The following is a 27,420-nucleotide window of genomic DNA, read 5'->3' on the forward strand; positions in this document are numbered from 1 at the left end:
ACGGTGAGAGGCAAATCTTCGTTAAGCAGCAACAATCATCAGAGAAATCGAAGCAAACAATTTTGAGTACACCCCACAAAGGTGGTTTGATTACACTGCTGGGAACATATTTCTCTAATAAGCTAATATAAGATCTGCACCATCTTCCTCTACCTTTTCACCATACTATCATTCATAAGTGAGTGCATCGTTTGGACCGAGAAATCGAAAACTCATTGAGGAGCATAAATAAACATGTATTCATGAAATTAAAAAAAAAAATCTATAAACTGGAAATACAGCGATAAGAGCATGAAGTATACACCGAGGACCACAGTTGCAAGAAAACCCAGTGGGACACTAACAATTGTTCCAACACAAGGTAGAAGAATCGGCCATTTTATTGTATTACAAACAGGATTAATACACCAAACACGCTACATTGCAAAATTTTCATGAGTATACTAACATACGGTGAAGTTCACTCTTTACATTTAGCTCGGATTTCCTCCTCTTTATTCTTTACATGATTCACAAAGTCTACATGTATTGCGCCAACCACTGCTTGCACATATCCAGCACTGGCAACGCGTTTGCGTGCAGCGCCTGCGACATCATGAGAAAAGCAACAGAAATTAGTAAATTTCTTTACCAGTTGATTTATTTCATGTTGTTGCATATATCTACCCTCGTTAATAGCAAATAACCAACAGTTTCATGTATAACCCCCCCTCTGAAGCATAGTTTCGTACAAAACTGAAACTCTTAAAAGGACTTTCGAATATTACAATTTTGAGTATACATAAAATTCATGTTTTGAACGGGTAATTATCTAAACAGATGATATTGCAGGGATATAGCTGAAAAGGTCCCTCGAAGCATGGTACATTGTGCTTCATATATAGTTTCAAGTTTCAAGTACTTCTTCCTTTTTACATGACTGGCCTTTTAAGTAATATATTTATTGAGATATATTATATTAGTAATAAAAGTTGTATATCAATTAAAGCCATAATAGAACTGGACAAGGAAGAGCGCAGATAGGAAGTATATGACCACACATTGGTACCATGAACATAGGTGTCATAGAATGCACAACCTGATGGGCGACGTATTGAACATCGGCCACACTCCCACTTCGGGATGCTATCTGAAAGGCACTTTTTAAACGCCCACAGACCACGCAGGCCAAAACTTTCCTATAGAGGTGGAGAGAGAAAAAGTAGTTTAACTGAGATAACAGTTTAAAATGGGTGCCTTTAGAAAATTGTAAAGCATGCAGGTAAAATTGATACCTGTGATTGCTGATTAACATGTCTATGAGACGGTCTGGTCGTTCTTTGTGTTTATTAGCATAAACATTGATTGCGGCACCGAGGACCTATGCACATTACAAATACCAAAAGAATTAGAAAAATCAGCAAATTCTGAAACAAGTTTCTAGCTGGTAAGAAGATAATCGTATATTATTGTTGGCTATCACTAGGGTCTATTTTGGGATTGTGGTGTCTAGAAGCACCGGCTTTTATGCTTTTGAAAGTCCAAAAAAAAATCCGAAGTGCTTTCAGTTTTTCCTCCATGCTATAAAATTGTGGCCGGAACCACCATTGGAGAAGCAAGCGGTTACATGCTCCTCCGGTGACAATTCCAACCGCAATTTTATAGCATTGGAGGAACTGCAGTTTTATAGCATCGGAGGGGGAAATATTAAAAGCACTTTTAAATTTTTCGGACATTTCAAAGTATAAAAGTGGGTGTCTTGGACAAGGGAATTTCAAACTAGGCCTAAGGTAGAAAGACAAATTCTTTACAATTTTGAGTCGGCAACAAAATCAAGAAACAAATTCCCACTTAGGATGATCATTACAAACATGTTTAGTTACATTTTTCAAAGTAAACTTATCATTGTCTAACAATCTATAGAACAAGAGAAGAAAGATGCTCCCCTATAGTCCATTCATTCCCATGATGATGAGACAATTAACTTTCCATCCTCCAATAGTAACTCATACTGCTGAGTTTTTCTAAATGGTTAATCAATATGCGTTGTGATATTTTTCTTTTCACAATAGTGAATTTTCATCGGCTAAATTATAGAAAACCCCTCTGTAACTACCCGTTTTTTCACTTTTCGTCTCTAACTTTCAAAAATCTACATTTTGCTCCCTTAAAATTTTAAGTTGTTACATTTAGCCCCCCCTCTGTCAGGGTTCCATCACTATTCCGTTTATTTTTTGTAATGTATACTGAAAATGCCCTTCAAAATGACAGAAATATATTAAAAAATTATTTTTTTCTTATAGAAAAAGTAAGGGCAATTTGGTCATTTTGCCCTCTTCATTAACACCGTACCCCCTTGAAAACATTTCTGAAATTTTAAGAGGGCAAAATGTGAGTTTTTGAAAGTCAAAGACGAAAAGCGAAAAAGCTGGTATTTATAGGGGAGTTTTCTGTTATTTAGCCATTTTCATCAGCATTTTGCCACCATTTGGATTGTGTGACAATAATTAGTAAATAAAATGGTTGAATATTGGACTTTCTAAAAGATAAAATGCGAATCTTTTGATGCTTCCATGTCCGCAGAAGTTGAACTGGTCATGGAATTATTATACTACTAAAAATTAATACGTATGAAAGAGTAACTAATGGAAATGAACAGACATATGACTGACGGGAAGCAAACAGAAATACAAGTATCTTGGAATTTTTTTTATTAATAATCCTATCGATTTTTATAATTATAAAAATAAATTTTTTAAAAAAATAATTATAAAAATAGATCTCTAAATGCGGTGAATGATTCACCGCATTCATTACTTCTCATTAGGAGTAAAAAAAGAATAAAAGCGGTGAACAATTCACCGCTTTTACCATCGTAAAAATATAAAAAGAAATGAGAAGAAGAAAGAAAACGGTGAATGGTTCACCGCTTTTAAAAGCGGTGAACCATTCACCGCTTTTATAAGACCATATTTATAAATAAAAATTTAACAGGTCTATTTTTAGAATGAAATTTTAGGAGAAGACTATTGCACTAAAAAACCCGTATTTTGCAATTTACCACTAACTTGGGATCAAGGTTTTAAGTGCCCGTCGGCACGGGCCGTATCCACCGTGCCGTGCCGTGCCGTGCCAACAAGATACCGGCACGATACAGACTCCGTGCCGATGGCACAGCTCAAAGCCCTCTATTTTTTAAATTAGTAAGTAATTTTCTCAATAAAGTTCAAAAGATGTGATAAAAAGACATAATAAATAGTTAGAATATTTTGTTACTAAAGAAAATAAATATTTCATGCTATTATGTGTCGGCACACAAAATTTTTTTTGACCGGCAAGCATTGGCATGGGTCGGCACGCACCATGCCGTACTGTGCCGGCAAGTTTCCGGCACGATCCCGTGCCACGACACTTAAATCCTTGCTTGGGATTTGCAATTAATTTAGGAGCAAAAAGAAAAGGAAAAATGATTGACAATTGCATTCTTTACCTGATCCCAGTCGTCAGGTTCTGTCGTTCCTTTTATGTTCTTCAAAAACTCTGTTAGCTGGCCACCTTTTTTCCTTTCTGCTAAGGATGCTGCTATGCCAGCATAGATATCAACAGCTAAACAACAAAAAAAAAGAACGAAAATATGGTTCTGATTAATAACGTTACAAGTGAGTTTTCTAGATAGAGAAAAATTTAACAAATAGAGAAACACTGCAGATTTGCTTATTAAGGTGGTAAACGTAAATTACCTGGAAGGTTGAAGTCACATATCACCTGGAAAGCCAAGTCAAAATGCTTCTCAGCTAGCGTTTCAGCAACCACACACCTCCTCCTGCAAAGCAGTTGACAACATAAGTTTGCATACTGACTTTACAGGTTACTGCTAAAAACAATTGCAATACTTGGATAGTCTCACTAGGAGCCCATCCAGAGAAAAAATATTCATCATATATTCAACAAATTTTCGGAAAATTTAGTACATGTAAATATGTAATATGAAGCATGGGCACTGAAGGATCAATTGAAGATTTTACATTGCTTGTGGGGGGGGCGAAAAATTCCTCTCCTACAACATGGTAAGCAGGTCATGCACTTCTGCTGAGTAATCTAGTGAAACAGTCAAGAATTCGCCAAAAGTACCTCCTTTCTTTTTTTTTTCTTTTTTTTTCCTTTCAAGGAAAATGAAAAGAAAAAAGATTATGCCTATGCAAACGTACTTTAAACTTCCTGTATACATATGGATGGCGAGTTCAAGAAGATTGGACCCCTGTGGTGCAGATTTTGGCCAAAAAACAAGCTGCTTCAGCTGAAGTAATCAATTGGTTGTTAAGAGTTGTGCTGTTTGCCATAGTAGTTGATAGTCTTTCAAAAGATAGAAGTTGCATTTCAAGGACTACAGCATAAAGGAAGATGTACAAGCAAGATCCAAATAAATAACAAAAGGCAAAAACAAAAACTGCTATTGATAATTAATTAAAATGAGTAATTGGACTTGCAATTTGCAATAATAGTAAAAATTGATTAAAGACAGAAATATGAGTTTGGCAATTTTTTCTTTCTTGTTCAAGGACATTAAAAAAACAAAAGCCAGAACAGTAGAGAACAAAATGATACAAACCTGAATGTCTCAGGGTCACTTGGATTTCCAAAAAGGGAGGTCTTCCACTGAGGGCCATCTGCACTATTGAGAGATTTAACTATATCCACCTACATGGTTTCAAGTGGTTTAGAAAGGGTGAATGATTCTTATAGAATAGAAAAGAATTACATATGAACGATGGACCAGCATTGGCCCTACAAATGTGCTAAACTGACAGGTCAATACATAATTGACAAAGGTTGAATCCCTGGATTCATAAGGTATCAGATTATTTGCTTTTACGAGTGCCAATTAGGCACTATAGTGCCAATCATGCGGTGAATAAAATTTTGTGAGTGCACAAGAAATTTATTTTTGTTCTTAATCAAGAAATGAGATATATTTAGAAGCCAAGTTACTGTGCTCTATTGATCTTCGGAAATTCTCACCTGATAGGACACCCGAGCCAAGAATTTTACTATCATTTCTTTAGTCAACTTTTCTGAGGCACTCTTTCCACGAACTGTCTTTGATACCAATTTAGTGGCTTCAACTGCTCTATCACGTGCTGATAAGGCTTCTTCAAAATGCACCTATACTTACCAAAAAGATATTAGCACGAGGAAAGATTCGAAAAGTATGCACAATTGCCAGATAATACGACAATAGTAGAATTTCATTCCACTACACAGAAACCCACATGAGAAAGGACAATACTATCATCACAGACTCACACCACGTCTTATCACTGAGGGCATGTTTGGTTCATGATTGGAATAGGAATGGGAAATGGAATTGGATTGCTTTGGAATGGGAAATGGAATGACGAATCACCCAAAAATGTTTGGTTCATTATTGGAATGGAAATCGGAATGAAAATTTAAAATTTTTGAGAGAGGGTTTTGATTAAGAGAAAGGAAAGTGATGAAGGGAGAGGAGGTAGGTGTTGATGAAAGAGGATTTTGAATAGTTTACTTTGGAATGAGCCAATCCGGGATTCAAAGCCGGATTGGATCATAAATGGATTTAGCCATTCCCATTCCGGAGTGGAATGGAAATCGGAATCCGATTCCTATAAAACAAATGGCAACTATCGGAATCAATGAATTCCATTCCGATTCCATAGTCTAAAATAGGTGAACCAAACATGCCTTTAATATAGAGGAACAGCATTTTGAAAATAAATTATCAGTTCAAAGCAACAGATTTCCACTACACTCCATGTTAACTAAAACTATAGGAAAATAATGAAATGAATGAGGTAGCAGCAGACGCAAAATAACAATTTCAAAACTCCTGATGATGTATAAAATGCAATATATTGCTAATTGCTGAAGTGTTTAATAGCCTATCAATTATCTAATTCATGAATGCATGCGTAAGAAACTACAAATCCCAAATGTTAAGGAAATGCTCATGACTACCATTTTGTGAAGTACATGAACATAATTATGACAATTCAATAATAAAAAATCAGCACTGGGCCTCACCAAATGAAAGGTAATACAAATGTTTAGCATTCGACAGAGTAAATACATACCTTGGCATGTCCCAAATGCTTTAGAGCTTCCTCTTGTGACATTGAATTCATGAATAATTGGAGACAACAAAGACCAGCAGCTACATGGTCTCCCTTGATAACCTGAACCAGCCTATTTTGGTTAGAGGCATTGGTCATTTATGCTATGACAGAAAAATATGTCAAAGTTGAAAGCAAAAGGGAAAGGACAAAATAAGACAAAGATTATAGTAGTAGTTTTCCAAATACTTGTTCCTTTTTTTTTGGGTTCAGCATAATAAGAAGCAACTTAAAGTAGTTTATTCAAGAAATGTCATTTAGTGAACTAACATCAAAAAGAACATTTTGAGAGGAAGAGTTGCAACAGATTACAGTTACTGAACCAATATAGTTTCTTGACTTCCTCCTAATCCTCGCTTGTTTATAAACTAAGCTTAATTGGTATAATATAAGCTCTGTTTCCATCCAATCGTCAGACATAAGCCCTCCACTAAACAGAAGTTTGAAGGAACAAAAGCTCATGATTAAGACCTGGGCATCTTATATATAGTTCTCTATAATTTTTCTTTGTTTTCGGGAAGTTAACTCACAAAAATAGTCAAAACTTGAAAGTATTCAAAACAAAACCTACATTGAGATGCTCCAGAACCATCAAAAACCTCATGGCATCTGTGGACGTGAAAGGTCGGGGCACGTAGATATTAGACAAATGTGGCATGTAGATATAAGACTAATCAAAACAAAACCTACATTGAGATGCTACAGAACCATCAAAAACCTCATGTCATCTGTGGGTGTAATAGGATGTGGCATGCAGATACAAGACAAATGAAGTTTCCAGCTATTATCCTTCAAGGACACTTAATTTCATATCATAAGCAAACAATATGACAAAAAATTTCTTTATGACTTGAGGTGAATTTGGCAAAATGTTCCATGAGCAGAGGGAGAAAAGTTAGATTCAAATCTGAACAATAAGATGCAAAAAAGAAATAGGCAAGGTCCTGATAGAAAACTCATACCAAAAACTTGTAGAGGTAATTAAAATGGCGATGTGTTTCACAATAGTTGCATATACGGGCAAGGGCAGTATTTATGTACTGGATTGCATCTTGAGACAAAGATGACTGGTCTATTGATGATATTGTGCTCTCTAAAACAGCCATAGCCCCATAACTGACACATAGATCACACAAATCATCAATGGTCCCATAATCAGTAGCCAAAGGATCGGCTCGTTGCGTTGGAGGTGTTGTTCCTTGTGAAGATGACTGAGGGAATGAAAAGAATAGGGAACAAGCATCATCATAGTGACCATGTCTGAACATGAAAGCTAGCATTTGCGGACGAGCATACTGCAGTAAATACACATGGAAGGTTTTAGACATTGATGAATAGATTTTAACAAAACAAATCGAGCACAAAATTTGAGCATAAGAAAGTCTAGAAAAGCAATGCGAGCCTTAAGGCTCTACAAATTACGATATCACAGTAAGCATTACTAACATGAGATCCAAGACAAGTACTGCTTCTTGTCATTCTTGGTTCTCATGTTAGAAAAGCACTCTTTGGCATGGACTGTACAACTTGCGCATCGCAACAAGCAGTACGTTAGAAAATTATACTTAGAACAGACTTTTCCAATAGTAAAGACGATCAACATAATTATCAAGTATAACAAACGTTAGAGAAGCAGAATATGATCAGGACTGCAAAAGAACTGTAAGCTATAAGTACTTCAGAGAACTACTGTTGAAATTTTCTACAATTTAAGCTCATTATTGTCCTCCAAAAATAAGCTTTTTCAGAAACAAGTTTAACATAGATAGTTTTATTTAAGCTTACAGTTTAACATAGATAGTTTTATTTGAGCTTACTGCTGTAAACTGAAACAAATTCCAAAATCACTTTTACTTTTTTGTTTTTACGACCCAATTTTAAGTCTCAAAACAAATTGGTCATGCATCTTACTTCTTGTAAGTAGTAAATGCATTCAGCATATCGAACATTGTCAAGGTTGCTGCGAGGGCCATCTTCAAATTCAGAGCTCGATGATAAGGAATGACCTTCTGAGGCATCTCGAGATTGCCTGGATCGCTCAGAACGTGGAAATGTAGATGGCATGTATAAAATATTAAGGTATGCATCTGCAGATAGAGAATCATCCAAGATTGTTGATGCACTTTTTGCAAAGTGCTCGTACCTGCAATATCATTCATCAATTATACTCTCCAATATGACAGCTACATAGCATAATCAAATGATAAAAATTTCTCATAATTTAGAAAATACATAATGTAAAATCATCATAAGGAAAGGGGTACAGAAACAGTGGACTCACATGGAACGTGCAGATAAAACATCAACAGGAGGACCTCCTTCAACTGTATTAATGATTTCAAGAATAACAGGAGAAACATCACCTTTATATAACTGCAGGGCTTGCCTGAGACAACAATGGCAGCGTCACATGTCATTTTCAAAAGAATAATTACAGATTTTTTTTTCAAAATTCCTATACGCTTAAGTGCAGAATACAAGATTATAACCAACCAAAACAGGAATTGACTCTGTCGTGTCAAACCCGTCAGAAACCCTAAAGTTCGTACTTCATAGTATGCAAACACAAAAAATACTTGATAAAAAATACAATAATGGAGAGGACTCTGTCACGTAAAACCCGCCAGAAACCCTAAAGTTCATACTTCATAGTATGCAAACACTAAAAATACTTGATAAAAAAATAGAAGAAGAATGCAGAGAACACAAGTGATTTACGTGTTTTGGCTTTTGAAGCCAACATCCACAGGCCAAGACAAGCAAAGATTACATGCCTCATATTGTAATTTTTGGATGGCATTTTAACTGTCTATAAAAAGACTTTAACAGACTTACATCCACCAGGTTTTCCAACTGGTATAGTTTCGGTTTTTGGTTTCCAAAGCCATTGGAATTCGGTATCAGTAACAACTAAAGTTTTGGTCATTGATTTCTGATTGAAGTTTTCACAATACCAGAACCTATCGTGACCCAAGTTTAATTTATATGGCTTCTGCTATTCTTATTTGTTGTTTATATCCTTTCTCTAACAATGGCCAAAATGAGTCTATACCTTACTCTGACCATCAAACAGTGAAAACATGCCATAAGTCTTTCCAAACAATAGAAACTCTGATAGTGTTAATTTGAGGAAGTAATGTATAACAACCTTTAGAAGAGTCTGGCTAGCCATCGTACTCATAAGTCATTTTCGATGATAGGGTTTTCAAATCGACGATTCATACCATTAAATATTATCTAGAGCATTTGAAACTTCTAGAAATCAAATTTTATAGTTTTTCGATATCATATACGATCAAAAGATCTCAAAATTGACAATTTTAACGGCCGATATGGGATACATGCTAGTTTAACAGTGTAAAAGAATAGAAATCGGTTGAATTTTTCATATAACATTCTATTTACTATCTATATAAAGATCAATAGCTCCGATCTTAAATTGAAGTATCTGATCTTCTATTTTTAGAAAGTTGTTCGATTTTGACTGTTCATTTTATGCCTGCTTGATGGACTTTATTATAATATTGAAAATTTATGAAATTTATTTTCTAGAAGTTGCAAATGCTCTAGATTATATTTAACGGTATGGATTATCAATTCGCAACCTTCATCCTTGAAAACAACTTATAAGTATGAAAGGCTTTGTACTAATAAGAGTATAGTAGCCCAACTCCTTAGAAAGTCAATTTTCCAAACAACTAAAAACTCTTTGGTGGAGAATACTCTCAGTAACAGTATGGAAGAACCTTTATCAACAAGAAAAAAAAAGGGTAAATATGCAGTTCACTCACTTGTATTTCACACGAGCTTGAGCATAGTGTTCCATACGAATAAGGGCACGACCCCATGCATTCCAGACAGGAAAAGCATCAATCTGATAATCAAAAAATTATCATTTTATTATGTAATATGCTCAGCAAAGAAAACAAGAACAAAGAAATTCACATGCAGAGGTGTCAACATCCCCAATATCCATCAGTACCTTGCATTTTTTACAAGTATATACAGCCACACTATACCGTTCTTCCTGAATTAGTCTATCACGCAGGTGGGCTGAAGATTCTTTATCGGCGATATCATCAAGAGAAGCAACAATTCCTGACCCTAGTAGACTTTGAAGAAGCTCTGCACGCCCTAGCCAAATATCTGCCTGTGCCAGCAGTTCAGAAAGCTCATCCAGACACTGACTACCTGTGCTGGAACTAGCACTATCCGCAGATGCATCATCCGCATCTCTACTTCTTTCCGAATTGCTTGACAAGTCACTACTACCAGAAAATTTTCTAAGCTGGCTTTTTGCATAAGCCAATGCCTGAAGAGAAGCATGATAAACGAGTCAAGTATTCTGCAAGGACATCCTCCACAAACCAACGTATATTGAATCGCTAGGTATGTACCTGCACGTAAGTTTCTGTTGCATGATAGGCTCGAGATGCAGTTTCCATAGATGCATTAGGGGGCAAGTGTTGAGAGCTCAATACAATCTTCATCTGAGAGACGCACAGCTCCAGAGCACCCTTAGCAGATACAGCCTCATCAGAACATAGTGAAAGCAGAGCCTGCAAATGGAGAACTATCAGTGACAAACCAAACAAGCTACCCATATAAGAAACACAATAAAATCTGAGTTTTGATTTGTGATTTTCAAACATGTAATTTGTTAAAAAGAAAAATCACCAATTAATGGTTCCAATTCATGACCAATTCTATGAAAGGTTGTTACAAACTAATTGAAACATTTTCTAGTAGTAAAACATCAGTGCTTCACTCTTCAGAAAGTTATAACAAAAGAAAGAAACTACAAACCTTGAATAATGTAATATCAGGAGAAGTTTTGTACTTGTGAGATGAGCGAATTTTTTCATCTGTATTGTGGTCTCCAGTCAACACCCATTCCTCAGTTACGGGAACGAAAGGATGTCGTTCTTGCCCATCAAAACTGTAAGAAGAAGCACGCTCATCAGGGATGCCACCCAATGCTTCTGATGGAACTCTCTCAGTTGGTGCAATTCCTGAACTCTTTCTTTTCCGATAAACATCCTTGGCAGCAGACTTGTTACCTGTATCACGAGATGCCCACGAAACAGACCTGCGCGCCTCTCTCAGCAAGTTACCCTTGCTCTGTGCAAAGTTTGATCGAGATGTCGATGTACCGGCTCTACCCTTCTGTTTTGATCCTGAACCAGATATTGATATACGCTGTACCCTAGGAGCAGAATCCACATTGATGGCGATTGCTTTCTCAGCATACGATCGTATTAGATTATCGTTCCTCAAGGATGGAACTTCTTTTAGAATCTGCACGAAGTTAGCATTTCAGCTACAGTTAACTGTTTTTCTTTTTGAATTAAAATCATATGTGATTGAATATACCCGGTTAACAGAATTGTTTGTGACCTACAAGCCGTCTATGTGTTCCATATGGCAACAAAAAAAAAAGTGTAGTAACTTTTTTATTTTTCGCTTCTTTGCCCAACAGAAAAAAAAAGGACTTTGCCAGCCAACCGACAATCACAAGAATAGATAGTTTATCACTGGTCTCGTAAATCACTTAGAACATGAGGTTGAAAAAAAGAAAGACCTGAAGCATAGCATATCGAGGCCCTTGGCCGGTGACTTATTTAGGATGGGGAATAGTAACAGAAAACAATTGATTTCCATAAAACCAACTTATTCTTTAAACTAAAGGGCAGAAAGAATACCAAAGCAGCATCTTCTAGCTGCTTCATCATCAGTAGGACTTCAAGAATCAATTGCGGATGTTCATGTAGAGCAGAACACCGTTGTTGTGACGGCAGTGGTAACAATGCCAAAACACGAAGGCCCAGAGCCCATGAGTTAAGCCGTGCAATATCAGTATCCGAAAGGTTTCCGACTGTCCGCTTCAGAAAAAAGTGCACCTAAATGAAAGGAGCGTGTAAGTTACCCACAAGAATGAGAAACTAAGGCCTTGTGTGGCTATGCTTATGACTTTTTTTTTTTGTCTTAAATAATTGCAAACTCAAATATGCGATTCAGTGCACCAGAAGATCAACTTTTCTAATCTTGTTATTGGTATTTAGCAAGCAAACTTACGTTACAAAAGAAGCAAAAAAAGAGGCCACCGGTATATTTTCGGTTTTGTTGCCAAACAAACTCCATACATGTATGGATTGTCAACAAGCCACCATCTCCTGGCACATTCAATCGCGTAGAGTTTGAGTTTCAAAAAAAAGGTAAGGCATAAGCATAAACAACCAAGGCCTTAAACTCACCAAACCTATTAGTATAAGCACTCATACAAGAAGCTGCTTTGAGCGCAAGTCAGGTAGAAGCTGCATAGCCCCCATAGCAACAGGAAGGGCCTCATTGGAATCACGTAATGAAGAAAGAAATCGTGATGCTTCTGCTGGACCCCCGCCACTAAGAGGATCAGTAGTGAGCAATTTTACGAGTTGTCTGCCCTGCAATTCTCTCCGCAAATCAATAGATGTAGAAGGACTTTCAGCGACTTCCAAAGCAGCAGAAACAGCCCCTTTAGCAGCAAGTCTAAGTGCCAGGCCTTCTGAGTCTCTCTTACATTCAGCTTCAACCTAAGATTATAAAATTATAAATCAACGAGAGAGAGAGAGAGAGAGAGAGAGAGAGAGAGAGAGAGAGAGAGAGACCTCCTGCCAACTGCTATAATGGTCATCAGCACTCAAAATATGACTATATTTCTGCAAAGCTTGCCTCCTTTGCAAAACCTATACAGGAAAGAAAACGAAGAGAAGTTAAATAAAAAAGAAACTCCGCATAAGTTAAGAAACAAAAAGAAACAGGCTCACTAAGTTTAAAGGATCACAACATTTGATTGTAAAGTCACAGTATAGTTTGTCACAGTTTATTATGGATAACCAAAACATTGATGAAGATGATACATGAATAATTTGAAACAGTAGATAACTCTGTATCTGTTCAATAGGATAAAAAACATCTGAATACCGAAATGAACTACACAATTTATAGACCTCATTGCGAAGATCACTTTCAGGTAAGTGGCAACTGCACATAGTGAGAACATCAATTGCAGCATGCAGATCCCACCTATGAAGATACCTGAAATGATATAGTTTAAGTAAGTTTTCCAATCTAAACATAAGATAAGCCATATTGAACTGATGAATAAATGCCTCTAATGTCACGTCAATATGATATATACACAAACAAAAACAAATTTACTCATATTCCAAAATACAAAACATGGTGATCAATGGGAAGGAAAAGAACTGGAACTAGAAAGATATATTACGAAATAAATATTAAGATAAAGGCTTTCCAAGTGATGTCTTACAAAGTTAAGGTGACAATGAATGGATAGTTTGAACAGAAGAGTTCTCCAACATGAACAAAAATGCTATTGCTATGGTGCTCATGAAGAGTGACAAGTCAGAGATACACATTGTTCCTTTATCATCTTAAAATGCTTCTAAAATATAGCCTACAGATAAATTCTGAATAGATAGGTCTAACAAAAATTCCATGGATTCTAACTTCCACGTTCTTCCACTTAAATATTTAAGTCTGCAGTATTAAGAGATCTACTTCTAGCCCATATAGAAGGTAAGAAACATAGCCAAAAAAACTGTACCACTTTCTTGAGCCCCTCAACGTTTTTCTGTTTATTTGAAGTTCCTTTGATGTCTCATCATCCTCCTACCATTCTTCTAATTTCTAAGATTTCAGTGTTCGCCGTTATAATTATTCACAACAAGGCTTGTTTCTTAGCATTAAGCAACTAGGCACATAAAAGCACAACTTTATAACTCATCTTACACATGCTGAAATATGCTCCAAAAGAATCCTAAAATTCAGTATTGATTTTGAGCAGCTCTTGGTGTAAGTTGGGCAAACTTTGATGACCGTCAGCAGTGATTTAAAATACTGTGCACTGTGGCCTGGCGTCTAAATCAACTTTTCTATTCCAAGAAGAAATAGCTAGGAGTTTGGTGGATAGAAGAATCTGTATATTCAAGTGTTGTAGGAAGCTAAAATTCACTTCTAAGTCCCAGAAACAAAATCTCAAAATAAAACTTCAGCTTCTGCTGCAGCAGGAAGCTGTTGGAAATCTACTCAGACGATTCTCAGGGGGAAACTCCAGCCATGTAATCTTCTTGATAAGCAGTTGAATCAAAGTACTACAACATACCTTTTGAACAAACAAGGCCTTCTTAGATTGTCACATAACTATACACTACCATTTTGTGGTGGAATTACCAACATGCAGAGTATAAGTTGGAGGAACAAGCATGTTTACTTAAAAGACAGATATACCGGAAACTAGAAGCATGCGGCATCAGCTGTTAAAAATAGACACAGGCATTGATTTTTTGACCAAGTTAATTAAAAGTCAAATGCATCTTGATAAGAAGATAGAACATAGCCTGACACTTCTCCAATGTATACATACTTAAGAGCAACACGGGCTGCAAGTTGTTTATCTGTCAACCGCAAACAATACTGCCAAGTAGTACTGCCAAATTTACGGGACCCATATCCACCTAAGACTGGATTGTTCTCCTCCTCGCGTTCAATAAGTAAATGAAGTAAGCGATCAGATGCTCCATTGCGTAAAAAGCGATCAGATAGAGCAAGAGCATCCATCAGTTTCCCTTCCTGAATAAACCTGCATAAATGAAGAGAGCCAAATAAGCCCACCAAATATATCGGAGCTAAAGAAATATATGGTGGTCAGCAAAGAAATGTTTGGGCCTGCAGATTTGCCTTCTCTAGAAGGTATGGCTTCAGGAGCAAGGAGAAATAAAAGCCTAGAGATAATAATATTAAAAATGGATCTTAATAGCTCAGTACAGTATAGTATTACAGTGCTGACAAGTTAAAGTAAAATAATATAACAATACTAACGTTTAAAAACAAAAGAAACTTAGAATACCTTTCAACCCTGTTTTTTAGTGAGCCTTCATTTTCAGAGTCGAACGAAATGTAAACATCTAGATCATGTTTGACATTATCACAGGGTGCTGGGGATTCTAGTTGGGAATCAGAAACTGTATGACTTTGGGAAGTTGAAGTAAAATGGCTGCCGATAACTTCACCATCATCGTTAGATTCAGTATCACTTTCAGAATCATGAATTCGTTTGAGGTGAACTTTCTCTTTTGATTCAGCAGGAGCAGCCTCATTATTGCTTTTAGCAGTCACCGCAGATTCTGACACTCTGTGCAGATTAGATTGCATCTGTATCCACCGAATCAAGGTTGGAAACCTGCCGTAAAAAAAGTTTGAAGCATCAAGAAAGAGATTTTTATTACAATTCCAACCCAACAAATAGGTTAACAAGGGACATTATTGTCCCTGTGCCATGTACTATTAACCCTAATCACGTGCCAAAAACACAATAATTACCTCTCTGACTGCTCAAGAACAAATTCAGAAAATAATCGCTCAGTATCAGGTGCTTGACCCAATGCATCTTTCAAATGACCGGGAACAGCCAATTCACTGTCACTTAACAACATCCTACTGCCAAAGGTACAAGCCAAAATTGCTCTCACGGGTGAGAATTTAGCCAAATTATTCACTACATTCGGCTGAAGAGGGTAGAGAGGTTTTTGTGGAGCTGCTGATGCCGCACCGTATGTATCGGTTTTTGTCAAGTCTAATTTACTTCCCGAGTCCATAGGTACAAATGGAATGCAAGCCCATCCATGAGTGGATCTTGAAGGGAAAACTGGTGGAACACAAGCTGATATAACTTGATGCACGAAATCCACACCCATCACGTCAGCTACCTTTCCAGCTGCATCAATGCTTCCTCGCTCAAACATTAGACGGGTCAGAAGCTACAAGTCAGCAAAAGAAGTGTATGCGTTAGCTCACATTGTATATGTAAACTTTTGAAATGATAAAAAAAAAATAGTAGTATGTTTTTTTTATCCCAATTTCTTGAGAACTTAAGAATAAGAGAAGAACAAAAGCACATATCCGATGTCCCTTGCTTTTGTGGTTTCATTCCATTTTCCTGAATCAATTTCTTTTATGACATTAAAAACATATTTCATGAGAATACATACTCTAGCAACACATATATTATTTAATGGATAATTAAAACAAAAAAGGATCAGCTTTCAAAGATAGCCATAATCTGCATGTGCTTACAAGACATGTCAGGTTAATCAAGTCAGAGTTTAGTACAAACTTTCTTAAAATCACAATGCACTGATCTCTAGCTATTGACAATCATGATTGTTCAGACAACGAAGAGATTAAATTGCTTAGCAACAGCAGGGTGATTAAAGTAAAAAGTTGCAGAATATAGTGCTGACGATCAATGGAGATAAAACCTTTTGTCAAGCAAATGTTCAAGGAATTGAAATGGTTTTCAGACGAACTCCAGGATTTCGTAAAATTCTCAAAAAGCACAGGAACTTGAACACATTTCCCCTTTATCAAAATGAGAAATTTCAGCAATTCCCTTGTCCTAGAATTACTACATATCAGATAAACAAGACAATAAAAGAAAACAAAATAATACTATTGCACATAACTAGAGTTGATTCTAAAAATTTACAGAGACATGTATGGATGCCTTACATCTTTTGGCCACTCATATACTAGTGAGAAAAAGTTGAAATCATGAGTTGTATCAATTCCGTCGACTATGTCACCAATTGTCGCCACGTATATGATGAAATTTGAGAGATATGCGGATGGCTTAGTAGTAATGGGGCCAAAAAGCCTTTTCGCAGAATCTTTAATCTCTGAACTACTTTCAGCCACAGATGGACTTGTTTTCAGTGCTGGTTTAGTCACTTGTTTAAGAACTCTAAGTCCAAGTCCAACTATGACACCATTCTCGGAACTGAAAAGGCCTTTCTTGTCATAATCAAAGCCTTCCCCTTTTGGATAGTTAGTTTCAGCATCTTCATCAGTGACAACCCTTGCAAGATTGTGAAGCTTGCCTGAAATTAAAGAACAAGCATATTATATTTTGCTGTCAATAGAACAAGAGATGTAATAGACTTATTGCAATTTATATTACCGCTTAAGAATTGTCGCTTTCCTTTAAAAGCATCATCAATCATCTGGTGTAAAATTACAAGAGCGCGTTGCCTTTGTCCTATCCTACTAGATTCATTCGGTGTGGAAACTGCCATTTCTCCAGCAAAGGTTTCTCGAAGGGTCAGGGATGTTTCCTATAAATGAAGCCAAGTTCCACAAGGAAATCCACTCATATAAAGAAAGAAGAGATTATATACTATGTGCTCATTTCAATATTCTTTAAAATAAGTGAAACTAATATTTAGAAAACAGGATGCTAGAATACGCTTAAGACTTACTCCTGAAATTAGAAACAGATTCAGGAAATAAACAATTTACATGGTGATTCAACACTTCACTATCTGACTGGGAGAAGAAAAGGTATTTACAAATTCCTCAAGGTACTAAACATGAAAGTAATTCACAAATCAAATATAATGGACATTGTAGGTTTTGATGAAGTTCCCTATGTAAATAAGGAAAATTAGGACAAACCCCACAAAGATTATATTATATGTTAGTATAGACAACAAAGAATTCACAAAGAAAGAAGCGCAAAACAATAGTTTACGAACCCAAAGACTACATAAGATTATTAATTTCAAAGATAATATAAGCATAGAAAAGATACAAAAAGTCTTTTGCAAGCCTGTCTATTATTTGAATAAAATCTAACCTGTTCCAAGAGATCATGCAGACGTTGAAGGATCCGCTTTGTTACAGATATAATAGCAACTTCTTGAATTTGATCCCAGTAAGCAGAACCTATCTTCGGAGATCTTCCTGGGAATATCTCAGAAAGCATACTCCTAGCCTGTGCATGCCAATGAAATTTATATAAAAAAAAGAAGAAAATTTTGAAAAAAAATGTTAATGCGGCCTAAATCCAAAAGTCCATATAATTGCGCGCTTCACCAAGTTTTTCAATGTTAGCTCAATGGAAAAACTTAGAATCATTATCAAATAGAACCATCTGATTTGACAGGATATACAACCAGCGAGACTCAACTTACTGCAGATAGTAAAGCCCTGAGTTTAATAGCTAGCCACTAGAAAGCACCTCATGCAAACAAATACAAAATATAAGCGGTTCAGCAATTAAGTTTTACCAAATGGGAAATACTGGCGACATTCATGAAAACACAGAAGGAAAATGTTCACACTTGCCTGATCAAGAAGCAATTTGCACATATCTCGAGATCTAGCAGAACTTGCTGCGACATCAATGCAGAGAAGTATCTGAAAGAGCTACATCCTTCAGAGTTCAGGACAAACATGAAAATAAAAAAGTAGGCATAAATCATAAAAAACTCACAGTAGCTAAAGGTCCAAGCTGAGTACGAAAGGACAAAATATCTAACTTTCTCACAGCATTTGGAGTGCCCTCTGCAACATGAGAAAGAGTATCCTCAACCTGAGAACAAATTGCTGGACAAGTCATCTAAAATAGTAGAGTACAAAATATTTAACAAAGTCAACCCAGTATATAAATCATCTAATAAAGGTGATCTAGAGATTCACGAGGAAACTTCTGTTCAATTTCTTTTCGGGCCCTAAGTACTCAGATGCCATTTTCTCTGAAGAATAGCAGGTAGCTAAACATCTACTGCAGATTCTGGCAGCATTAATTAAAGAAAAATCTAAATCAGAACTTCTCGAAGACATCATGATGATAAAAGTAAAGGGTTGATATAACATATGTTCGAAGCATTTGTGGGAAAGTGATAGCTTCATATTCCATTTCAGACGTAATAACGAGAATGAGAGCTAACATAGAAGACAGCGATTTCATGAAGTCATGTTATATTATAGACTTCCAACATGAGGTTAAATATCAACAGGCACATGCAAAGTGAGAGAATCTAAGGAAGGTATTATCAATGTTTAATTGAAATAGTTTACTTTGCAAATCACTATTGCACGATACCTCCTATAAATGTGGAACATAAAGAGGAAAGAATAGTAAAGCCATTTGGTTGCAAGAAAACACTCAGGCTATGAACAGGCAAATTCTAGCAAAAGCAATAATAACATAGTTTCGTGAACTACTGATCTCCACAAGTAACCACAAAGTACAGAATCTACAGATGCATCTGAAAATTATTTACCAGTAACACTGGCGACATCAATCAGCTTGCCTCTTGTAAGGCAACATCAACATAACAAGATTAGAAATTCAGCAACTACAATGGTGCTTTTATGTAATCACTAACCCATTCTGCCATTTGAAGAGCTACTTTATCCTCGGGAGGCAAGGAAAATCGTTGCACAGCTTCTTCCGCTATATCATACTTAGCCCTTTGCATGCAACTGTTCAGGTATTTCAGCTATAAGAAACATTATCATCACAATTATTTGCTATAAAAGAGATGAAACACTTTATTCATGTAGCAAGAAATAAAATATGTCAGCAACCAAAGGATCTATGCTGCAAATTTTTATCTTGGAAGAACATAATTCCATTAACATAGCTACCTATCAAGTCCTTTACTGTAAAGTTCAATAGATTACAAACAGCAGAACTACAAAGACATAATAAGCAGCAGATGAAGGTTTAGGAAACTCACAGGTTCAATAATTTAGAGGGAGTGGCACGTAAAAAAACCAATGCCTCCTTCCAACCCCATCGCAGTCCAGATACGGGTCGAAGGCATTGCAAAACAGAAAGTCGCCATTCCCAATCTTCAAGAAAATGTTTGGCATTTGAGAGTCTCCATTCCAAGGCCTTCCTTCCTGCAGTTGGGAGAACAGTATTTGAACTGCGCTCTATTTCAGAGATAGCGGATGGAAGTGGGAGATTCCGACGCAGTATTTCAAGTAGCAGCCCAACAAAAGAAACCGCCATGTTATTTCTTCCTTCAGTTGTAATATCCCGATCAAGTCGTTCATGAGGAACAGGATAAACTCCACATGAGGCAGCTTGTGTCAAATTAATAGACACATTATCCATATGTAGGAGTGACGATATAATGCTAACCATGAAGATCTACAACAAGAAATATGTGAAGAATACAACTAAGATAAGCTTGAGAACAAACACACCCCTAGAAGAAAAAACAAGTCAATAGTATAATCTTAGATACAGCTGTAGAAGAATTAAAACTATGTAAAGGGAATAGATAAAGTAATAAGTAATAACTACAAGGAAGCAAAATGTTGACGAATTTGCAATAGCTTTATGAATATTTTTCATTTTATCGTTGTCAGGGCAATCTGGTTCACGGTGCTTGTCAATTAATCTTAGATACCTTTTGCGTTATTCAAGTGATTACATCAAAACAAACGTTTGCCACGGTAATCCGCTCTCCATATACAGATTGCCCTGTTATTTAGTTCTACCAAATAAAGCAAACATCATATAGCATCTTTATGGTTGTCAAGTATGAATTCTGATCATTAATTCCAAACTAGAAGCATTTCACATTTTAGATGATAAGTATTGTGCGGCTTGAATTTCATTTGTATATATCTTGCCACCAATCAGTCATTTTCAAACCATTATCATCTAATAGAATTGAAGAAGATAGACATGAAAGATCCAGAATGGTAAATAGGATTAGTTTGACGAAAAATGATAAATACATTTTAGATAATAAAACCTACAGCAATCAAAGTTCTTGGGGATGGAAGAGGGTTGGGGGAGGTGGGGCAGGGGATATTTCATATAGTTCGCTTGCACAATATGCCTTTCTTGAAACACAATAACGAGTCAATGAATTTTTAAATTTTAAAAGACAACAAAAAGCAGATAAAGATTCAGCCAAACAATGGCTGACAATGTAAGGAGACTTCTGTCAAGCTACATCATCAGTTATTTTCCATTTCAAAATTTTAAGTAACAGTGAACTGCCAATACAGAACATTTAGGGATCAGAGAAAGAAAGACATCAACCTTGCGAGACACATTGCTGATAGCTTCCAAATGATTTTGCATCTCTCTCAAAAAAAATACAGCTGTGGCAAATTGGTAATCATTCTTATCACCAGGACAGAGTTCCATGGCTCCTATAGCAAAGACAGTGAACTCGAGAGCAAAACGCATGTGCATAAGTTCAATATCTTGCACCCTGCCATATGTATCTGACAACCCAAGTGAGTGAAAATTACAATGTAAGGAGCTGGTTAATAATCAATAAGCGCCAAACAATGACACAATTTACCGCCTTATGATTGTTTGGTCATAGAAGTCTATAAATGACAAAACCAAGTGACATCCATGGAGCAAGGGTTTAAAGCATCAATGAGATGAGCATGTTACTCAGGATGCCCGCTTGACTAAAGGCATGCTATGAAACTTTTCATCTCAGACTAGCAAGTTTTACAGTATATTAGTCCCAGTATGTACATATATTAAGCTCGTTGGATTTTCAGGTCAACCTCGTTTACAGATTTGGATTAAAAATATTAACTTTCACCTAATTATAGTCACATTACTTTCAGATAGAATGACTATATAATTAGTCAGATCTCTCCCATCTGACTGTTTACGCCTATGATGCACGGATACTTCAAATTTCATGCCGTACCCGTATCGGATACGTATTGGACACCGATACGCGCCCGATACGTGCCCGATATGTGTCCGATACGGGAATGAAGTATCCGGCATTTTAAAAAATAAAAAAAATATCGGATACGGCTTTGATACGGGGGGGATATGGGGGGATACGGCCAGGTTCTTTTTTGACCTAATATGATCGGAATTTTAAAATTTTTTTAAAAGCCAACATCCAAACCTATTGGAAATAAGGACAAGAGTGAGAAAAACACCAATCTCTATTTAATTTGTCATTTCTTCTATCTTTTGGCTCTTGAATAGTAGAAAGCGCTCTCTCTCATTCTATCTCCACACAGTGTTAAGCCATGATTTAGTTCTTCACTGCTCTTTTACTCTTTTTCATCTAATTTGTCAACCTAGCATTAAGCAACAAAGGCTATAGAGAATATGATTTTTTTTTCTTTTTTATTAAATTGTTAGCATATTTTCTTTTATTACTGTTTTAATAATAGAACTAATAAAACAAACATATATGTTGAATGGTTAATTATCTAGTTTGTGTGACTACCTATCTATTGTTATCATTTGATCAAATTGGAGAATAATTGGGTGATTACTTTATGAATTATTATTTCATATGAACAGATGTAGGACAATTATATAACTTAATGTATATTAGAATATATTCTTAATATAATCCGGATATCCTACTTGTTATCAATATGTCATTTACATATAATCAATATATATTTAAGTATATTTAAATAATATTTTATACAAATATACCCCGCGTATCGTATCCTAAAAGTTTTAGGAAGCGCCGTATCACCATATCCGTGTCGTGTCGTATCCGTATCCCCGTATCCGTATCTATGCAACATAGGTTTACGCTTACATGAGCAGATGCGCTTCAAAATTGAATCAAACTCCCAATCACCAAAGTCATAATTTTCCACTTTATCTGCACTTCTTCCAAAAATAGTCACAGAAAATAATTGCTTTTAACTGCATAAACAGGTGTCGGAAAAAGATTGAACATCAAATAATTGTGTGTGGCGCAAGGTAGGCCACTTACTTTTGATAGTTTACATGGAATTTATTTAAAATAGTTTCACAAGCCAAATGGAAACGAAGTTTCACCAAAAACTAGAAGAACCAATATCTCTGAACTATGAGGAGTGAAAGAAAATGTAAAAGCCAAAGAACAATGCTACTAAGATTAACGAAGGCATATTCAAATGCGCACCTCTTCCAGGCTGATGATTTCGAGGGAAACGGCTGCATACTAATAAGATCAAATGCATCTTGGAATTTTATCCCTGGGACTACATCAAACAAGACCTACAATTAAACTAACAGGTCAGAATCAAAGGATACTTGTCAACTGTGTTAATCATTCACTTTTTCCGACTAATCAGAATCCGAACACAAGTAAAAGTTATACAGCCACTGAATCTGCAATGACAAATTTAAAGAAAGCAAAAGCTAGGAAAAAGCAAGCAATTTCTAGCCATTACCTTGCATATTAGACTAATGGATAAAAATTGGCCAAGAAAAATGTAAAATATAACATCACAAAGCAAAGAAACCATCAGTGCCATAGTAAATGAAAAGTGTTTCCAATAATTCGAAAGTCATATCATAAGATCTCAATGTGATGGAAGTACTAACCCTCATAGGTGTTTGAACGGCTAGACTGTTGAGTATCAAGTTCTCTACAAAAGGATCGTAAAGCGCGGCATCACTATCATCTATGACTTGCTCCTTATGAGATAAACACAACAGATTTTTTGAATCCCAAGATTGGCCAGAATTCACAATAGCAACATAGCGAGCAAGATCAAGGTGAAAGCATAAAAGATCGCATAGATACTCCACACATGATGTCTGTCCAGAGAAACGGTCATTGTTAATATGGTGGTATTGTAACTGAAAAAAGACAAAAGTGATGGGACAAATTACACAGCAAAGCATCTAAGATGGAGGAATTACCTCTTCAGTTTGCTTCCCATGATGAGAATATTCTTCCGATTGCAGTGCCTGTGATTTGCTTGTCCAGAATAGCCACATTAGTTTTCTCCTCAGTGCCGTCTTACCAGATAATAGGTCCCATCCTAAAACGGCTACCAAAGGTTGAAGAAGGGGAAATAGAGAAACAATCTGCACAAGCATTTGCTCTCAGTGGTTGCAGATGCATAATATTAATGGGGTTCAAAATCCTTCGGTGCTGATTAAGATATTAAAAGAAAGAAATATAAGTGCACAGCTGCCAGAGAAAATACCACATACATCATTGGCTTCTTCAAGTTGTTCCCGTGAAATAGCAGACAGGCTGGTATCAACAATAAGTTTGAGGACATGTGTCTTAGAATTTCGTGCATAATGGTACAAGTCTCTCATGAAAGATCTGATAGCCACAGTAGATATATTGCCATCTGCATTGGCGACCTTCTCCCCGGCTAATGTTTGCAAAAACTTCTTAAGGGGAAGAGGGATCAAGCTAGCATCAGAAATTCTGTGTTGTTCAATTTCCTCAGAGAGTACTTCATCCTGAAGAAGCTAGATAATAACAAAATCTGAAGTTAAATATATTATTGCATATTCAGGGTGCACTTTCAGTTATCAAATATGGCATGACCCATGATTAGGAGAAACAGGTCTGCCAAGATGGACAGAAAATTTATGTAAACACATAAATACAAAAGAGAGGAAAAGACAAAGGAAAAAATCCAGCCCAATTTATCTTTTGTCTCCCTTCCTCAAGCCATAACTAAATTGCTCAATCTTTTGTGAATCTTTAAGTTAATGGACACACAAGTGTTCAATAAGTATGCCGGTTAATGCAGAATAACATACATAAGATAAGGAGGTTCAGAACATATAAAGATAGATTCAAAAGAATATAGTAGTGGAGAAGGAAAAATAATTACATATCCAAGAAATTCTCTGACATAAAACTGACAACATCTAGCCACCAGTATCAAAGAAGAACAGAACTGTGATGACATAATCAAAACAGCCTTGTGAATATTAATAATACATACCTACGTTATTAGAATTATAAATAGCTTGTCTATGGTTATTACAATTATAAATCACTAAGACCAGCGAAATTCCAGTTTCTCCCAGGTTTTCTGAAAATCGATACATGATCATCCACAGGAACCAAGGAAAAAGGCAAGGTAGCAAAACATGTCTAATTGAGTACAAATATCTTGAGTGAAGAATTGAGTAAAGAACACTTGGAATTAAGCAAAGATTTATTGAGTGATAAAATTATAAAGTCTACGAATAAGTTATTATCTATTGAAAAGCAACGATTGTGGTTTCTGGAAAGATACAACTTTATGATAGAAAATTAATGGTTTCGAGAAACTAGATTCCCAAAGAAGACTAATAACTTCAGATGGCATATTGTCCGCAAAAAAATTAGCTTACTTCTAAATATATAGAAAGAGCACATAGGTGCAACCTACCAAGACATTCTAGCGAAGCCACAATATCTTAATTTTCCGCAATACATAATAATGATATGAATGCAATGGCACATTACTACTACTTAATCTGGTAAATGACACAGACATCAGCAAGTACAAATCCAGAAGTCGATCCATTTTCCTATAGCGGCAAGAAATGGTACCAGATTCTACTATCCAACCAATTAAAGTAGCATGTAAGATATACTAAGAGAAATTTTTTTCATCAAAACTGTCTTACCTGAATCATCTGTACAAGCCGGATGCAACTTGATGAAAGCATTTCCACATACATAGATACCATTCTATTACAAGAAGTAAGCTGTGTTTCTCCATAATAAGAATTTTGCCGCCAAACCTTAATGATGAGTTCTCTTAGGGAAAACCTACAAGAAAAGTCTCTTAGAAGACACGCTTAACAAGCCAAATGCATGATATAATAGCTTCCATGACAAGACCAAGCAGATCTTCGAGTAACATAATCCATCTAATGTACAACAGTACAAGAAGGTTCATGGGCATGGGAGTAAAAAAGTCAATGTATCTCTAAATACATTTGTCTGTGGCTCTGTGAATACACATTTTCAAAAATAGTGTACCCATATACATAAGGCAGTTCAAGCTACAGAAAGCTTAATGCAGAACTTGTATTTCTGCACCAGGAGTCCTAAGTATCTAAAATAAAGATTCTACAGTATGCAGAAGAACTGAAGGAGCACTCGCAGAATTTCCCCCCAGAGAGCCAGAGATAAGTTTCATCTTTTTTGTGAAAATCATATAGTTGAGCTCCTGGAAGAGTAATTTTCACTGCTAAAGGTACTGATGCCTGAAAAGACCTACTACCACTGAATTTTTCACATAAATTTGAAGAAGACATGACGACTTTAAGAAATAGGGGTTCCCATGAGTGCTATCACTTTCATGAACAACTTACCGATACTCTGTTTCCTCTACACCATAATCGAGATGAAGAAACCGAAGATGAGAAAAGGCACCCTCAAAGTCATCAGCCTTCACACACTGACTCAGGGCATCCAGATGCGACAATTGAACATTCCTCTGTATCGCAGCGAGGACATCCGTGTCCTTCTGAGAAGAACTCGATCCCTCCTCTCCACTCTTCGTGCCGACCGCCAGCTCTGAGACTAGAGGTTCAGACAATTGGATCTGCTTGTGTATGTTACCACACAAGGCATCAAAAATATCTGCATATTCTAGGAAAATCTTCCATAAAGGCTTCAGGTCATCTTCGGATACAGGAGAAACCTCATCAAAAAGCCCAGAATCCTGTTCTATATCCCTCTTCAATCTCCTGGCACCTAAATCTAATATCCTATTCAATATCTTCACACAGTTCTCGTCAACACCAGCGATTTCCCCTTTATCATCAAGGTCCCCGTCCCCAGTCCGGCGCTTCAGTAATTCCGAGACTCTAGATACGACGACCTGGATCAAGAGAAGGAACTCCACCTTCAGTCGAAGAATCTTGTGATCTGAGCTCCCGATCGGGGAACCAGAATCGAAGCGGGGGAGCTCTAGCGCGGATAGCCACGCGAGGTGGGAGGGGGAGTTGCAGGTGCTCGAGAAGAGGACGCCATTGATGCCGCCTCCTTCGTGCACGATAGTGCGTAGGATAGCGAGAGCAAGCTCGGGGCTCCGCTTCCGGAGGCTGAGGAGCGAAGCTCTGAGGGCCTCGAACTGGCCGAGGAAGAGGTGGTTCGCGGCGACGCGGGAGAGGAGGGCGATCTCCTTCTCGGTCGCCATGGGAGTGCGATCGGAGGTGGAGGAGATGTAGCTAGGGATGGGTCGGGAAGAAGAAGATGGATGCCACCATGGATTGGAGCTTCTCCGCTGTGGCTCTCGCCCGGGGTGCGGGGTGTGAGAGGGAAGGTGTCAGAAGAGGTAGAGAATGGAAACGACAGGGCGAGGGGGGAGCCTTATATAGGAACTTGATCCGTTTGTAAACTTCCCGTGGGCCGTAGGATGTAGGCCGTTAGTTGTGGACCGTTGGATATATTATTTGGGCCATGTTTCGTTGTCTGTGGGCCGTTGGCCGTTGGTTGTGGACTCGTGGACCGTTGGCTATGGACTGTGTAGAGTGTAAAAAACTTTATATATTATATGAACCTGGTATACCACGTCATTATTAAACCTATTATCTCATCTCCGTCCATCTACCCGATATTTCGATCTGTACCTTGCGATTTAGATTTACGGGAGATCCAAACATGAGCTACCGTTGTGAACCAGGTTCACCGCGGGAGCCACTAATCACAGCTCTCAAGTGCTCGCCGAATTC

The 27,420-nt window shown here is 36.9% G+C and overlaps 1 protein-coding gene across 2 annotated transcripts; it reads right to left on the reverse strand.

Moving 5' to 3' along the window:
• On the reverse strand, positions 244-27,017 carry LOC109722433. Of its 2 annotated transcripts, XM_020250496.1 has the most exons (36): positions 26,056-27,017; positions 25,363-25,507; positions 23,935-24,204; positions 23,638-23,805; positions 23,317-23,532; positions 22,892-22,986; positions 21,040-21,214; positions 19,715-20,133; positions 19,361-19,457; positions 18,463-18,561; positions 18,315-18,386; positions 17,824-17,961; positions 17,149-17,302; positions 16,701-17,068; positions 15,513-15,949; positions 15,040-15,372; positions 14,557-14,772; positions 13,118-13,205; positions 12,776-12,853; positions 12,410-12,700; positions 11,831-12,028; positions 10,935-11,426; positions 10,526-10,687; positions 10,111-10,440; positions 9,920-10,002; positions 8,410-8,514; positions 8,040-8,271; positions 7,091-7,423; positions 6,090-6,191; positions 4,999-5,142; positions 4,589-4,677; positions 3,720-3,802; positions 3,470-3,585; positions 1,275-1,360; positions 1,079-1,178; positions 244-585 (listed from the first exon to the last, which is right to left on the reverse strand). In XM_020250496.1, exons 1-36 carry the CDS (start codon positions 26,883-26,885, stop codon positions 520-522), a joined length of 7,410 nt encoding a protein of 2,469 aa, XP_020106085.1. In that variant the 5' UTR covers positions 26,886-27,017; the 3' UTR covers positions 244-519. The 2 variants fall into 2 exon arrangements, with proteins under 2 accessions (XP_020106085.1, XP_020106086.1); XM_020250497.1 differs by lacking the exons at positions 244-585; positions 1,079-1,178; positions 1,275-1,360; ... (3 more) ...; positions 4,999-5,142; positions 6,090-6,191 and having other exon boundaries at positions 7,232-7,423; positions 8,135-8,271.

Source organism: Ananas comosus, linkage group 16 (assembly GCF_001540865.1).
Source record: "Ananas comosus cultivar F153 linkage group 16, ASM154086v1, whole genome shotgun sequence".
Lineage (NCBI taxonomy): Eukaryota > Viridiplantae > Streptophyta > Magnoliopsida > Poales > Bromeliaceae > Ananas > Ananas comosus.

Coding starts and splice junctions, on each gene's coding strand:
- LOC109722433 (XM_020250496.1), bottom strand. CDS start 26,885: ATGGCGACCGAGAAGGAGATCGCCCTCCTCTCCCGCGTCGCCGCGAAC. Junction 21,215..22,891: donor AAATCATCAGCCTGGAAGAG/GTGCGCATTTGA, acceptor TACATATGGCAG/GGTGCAAGATATTGAACTTA. Junction 14,773..15,039: donor CTAAAAAACAGGGTTGAAAG/GTATTCTAAGTT, acceptor TCATTTATGCAG/GTTTATTCAGGAAGGGAAAC.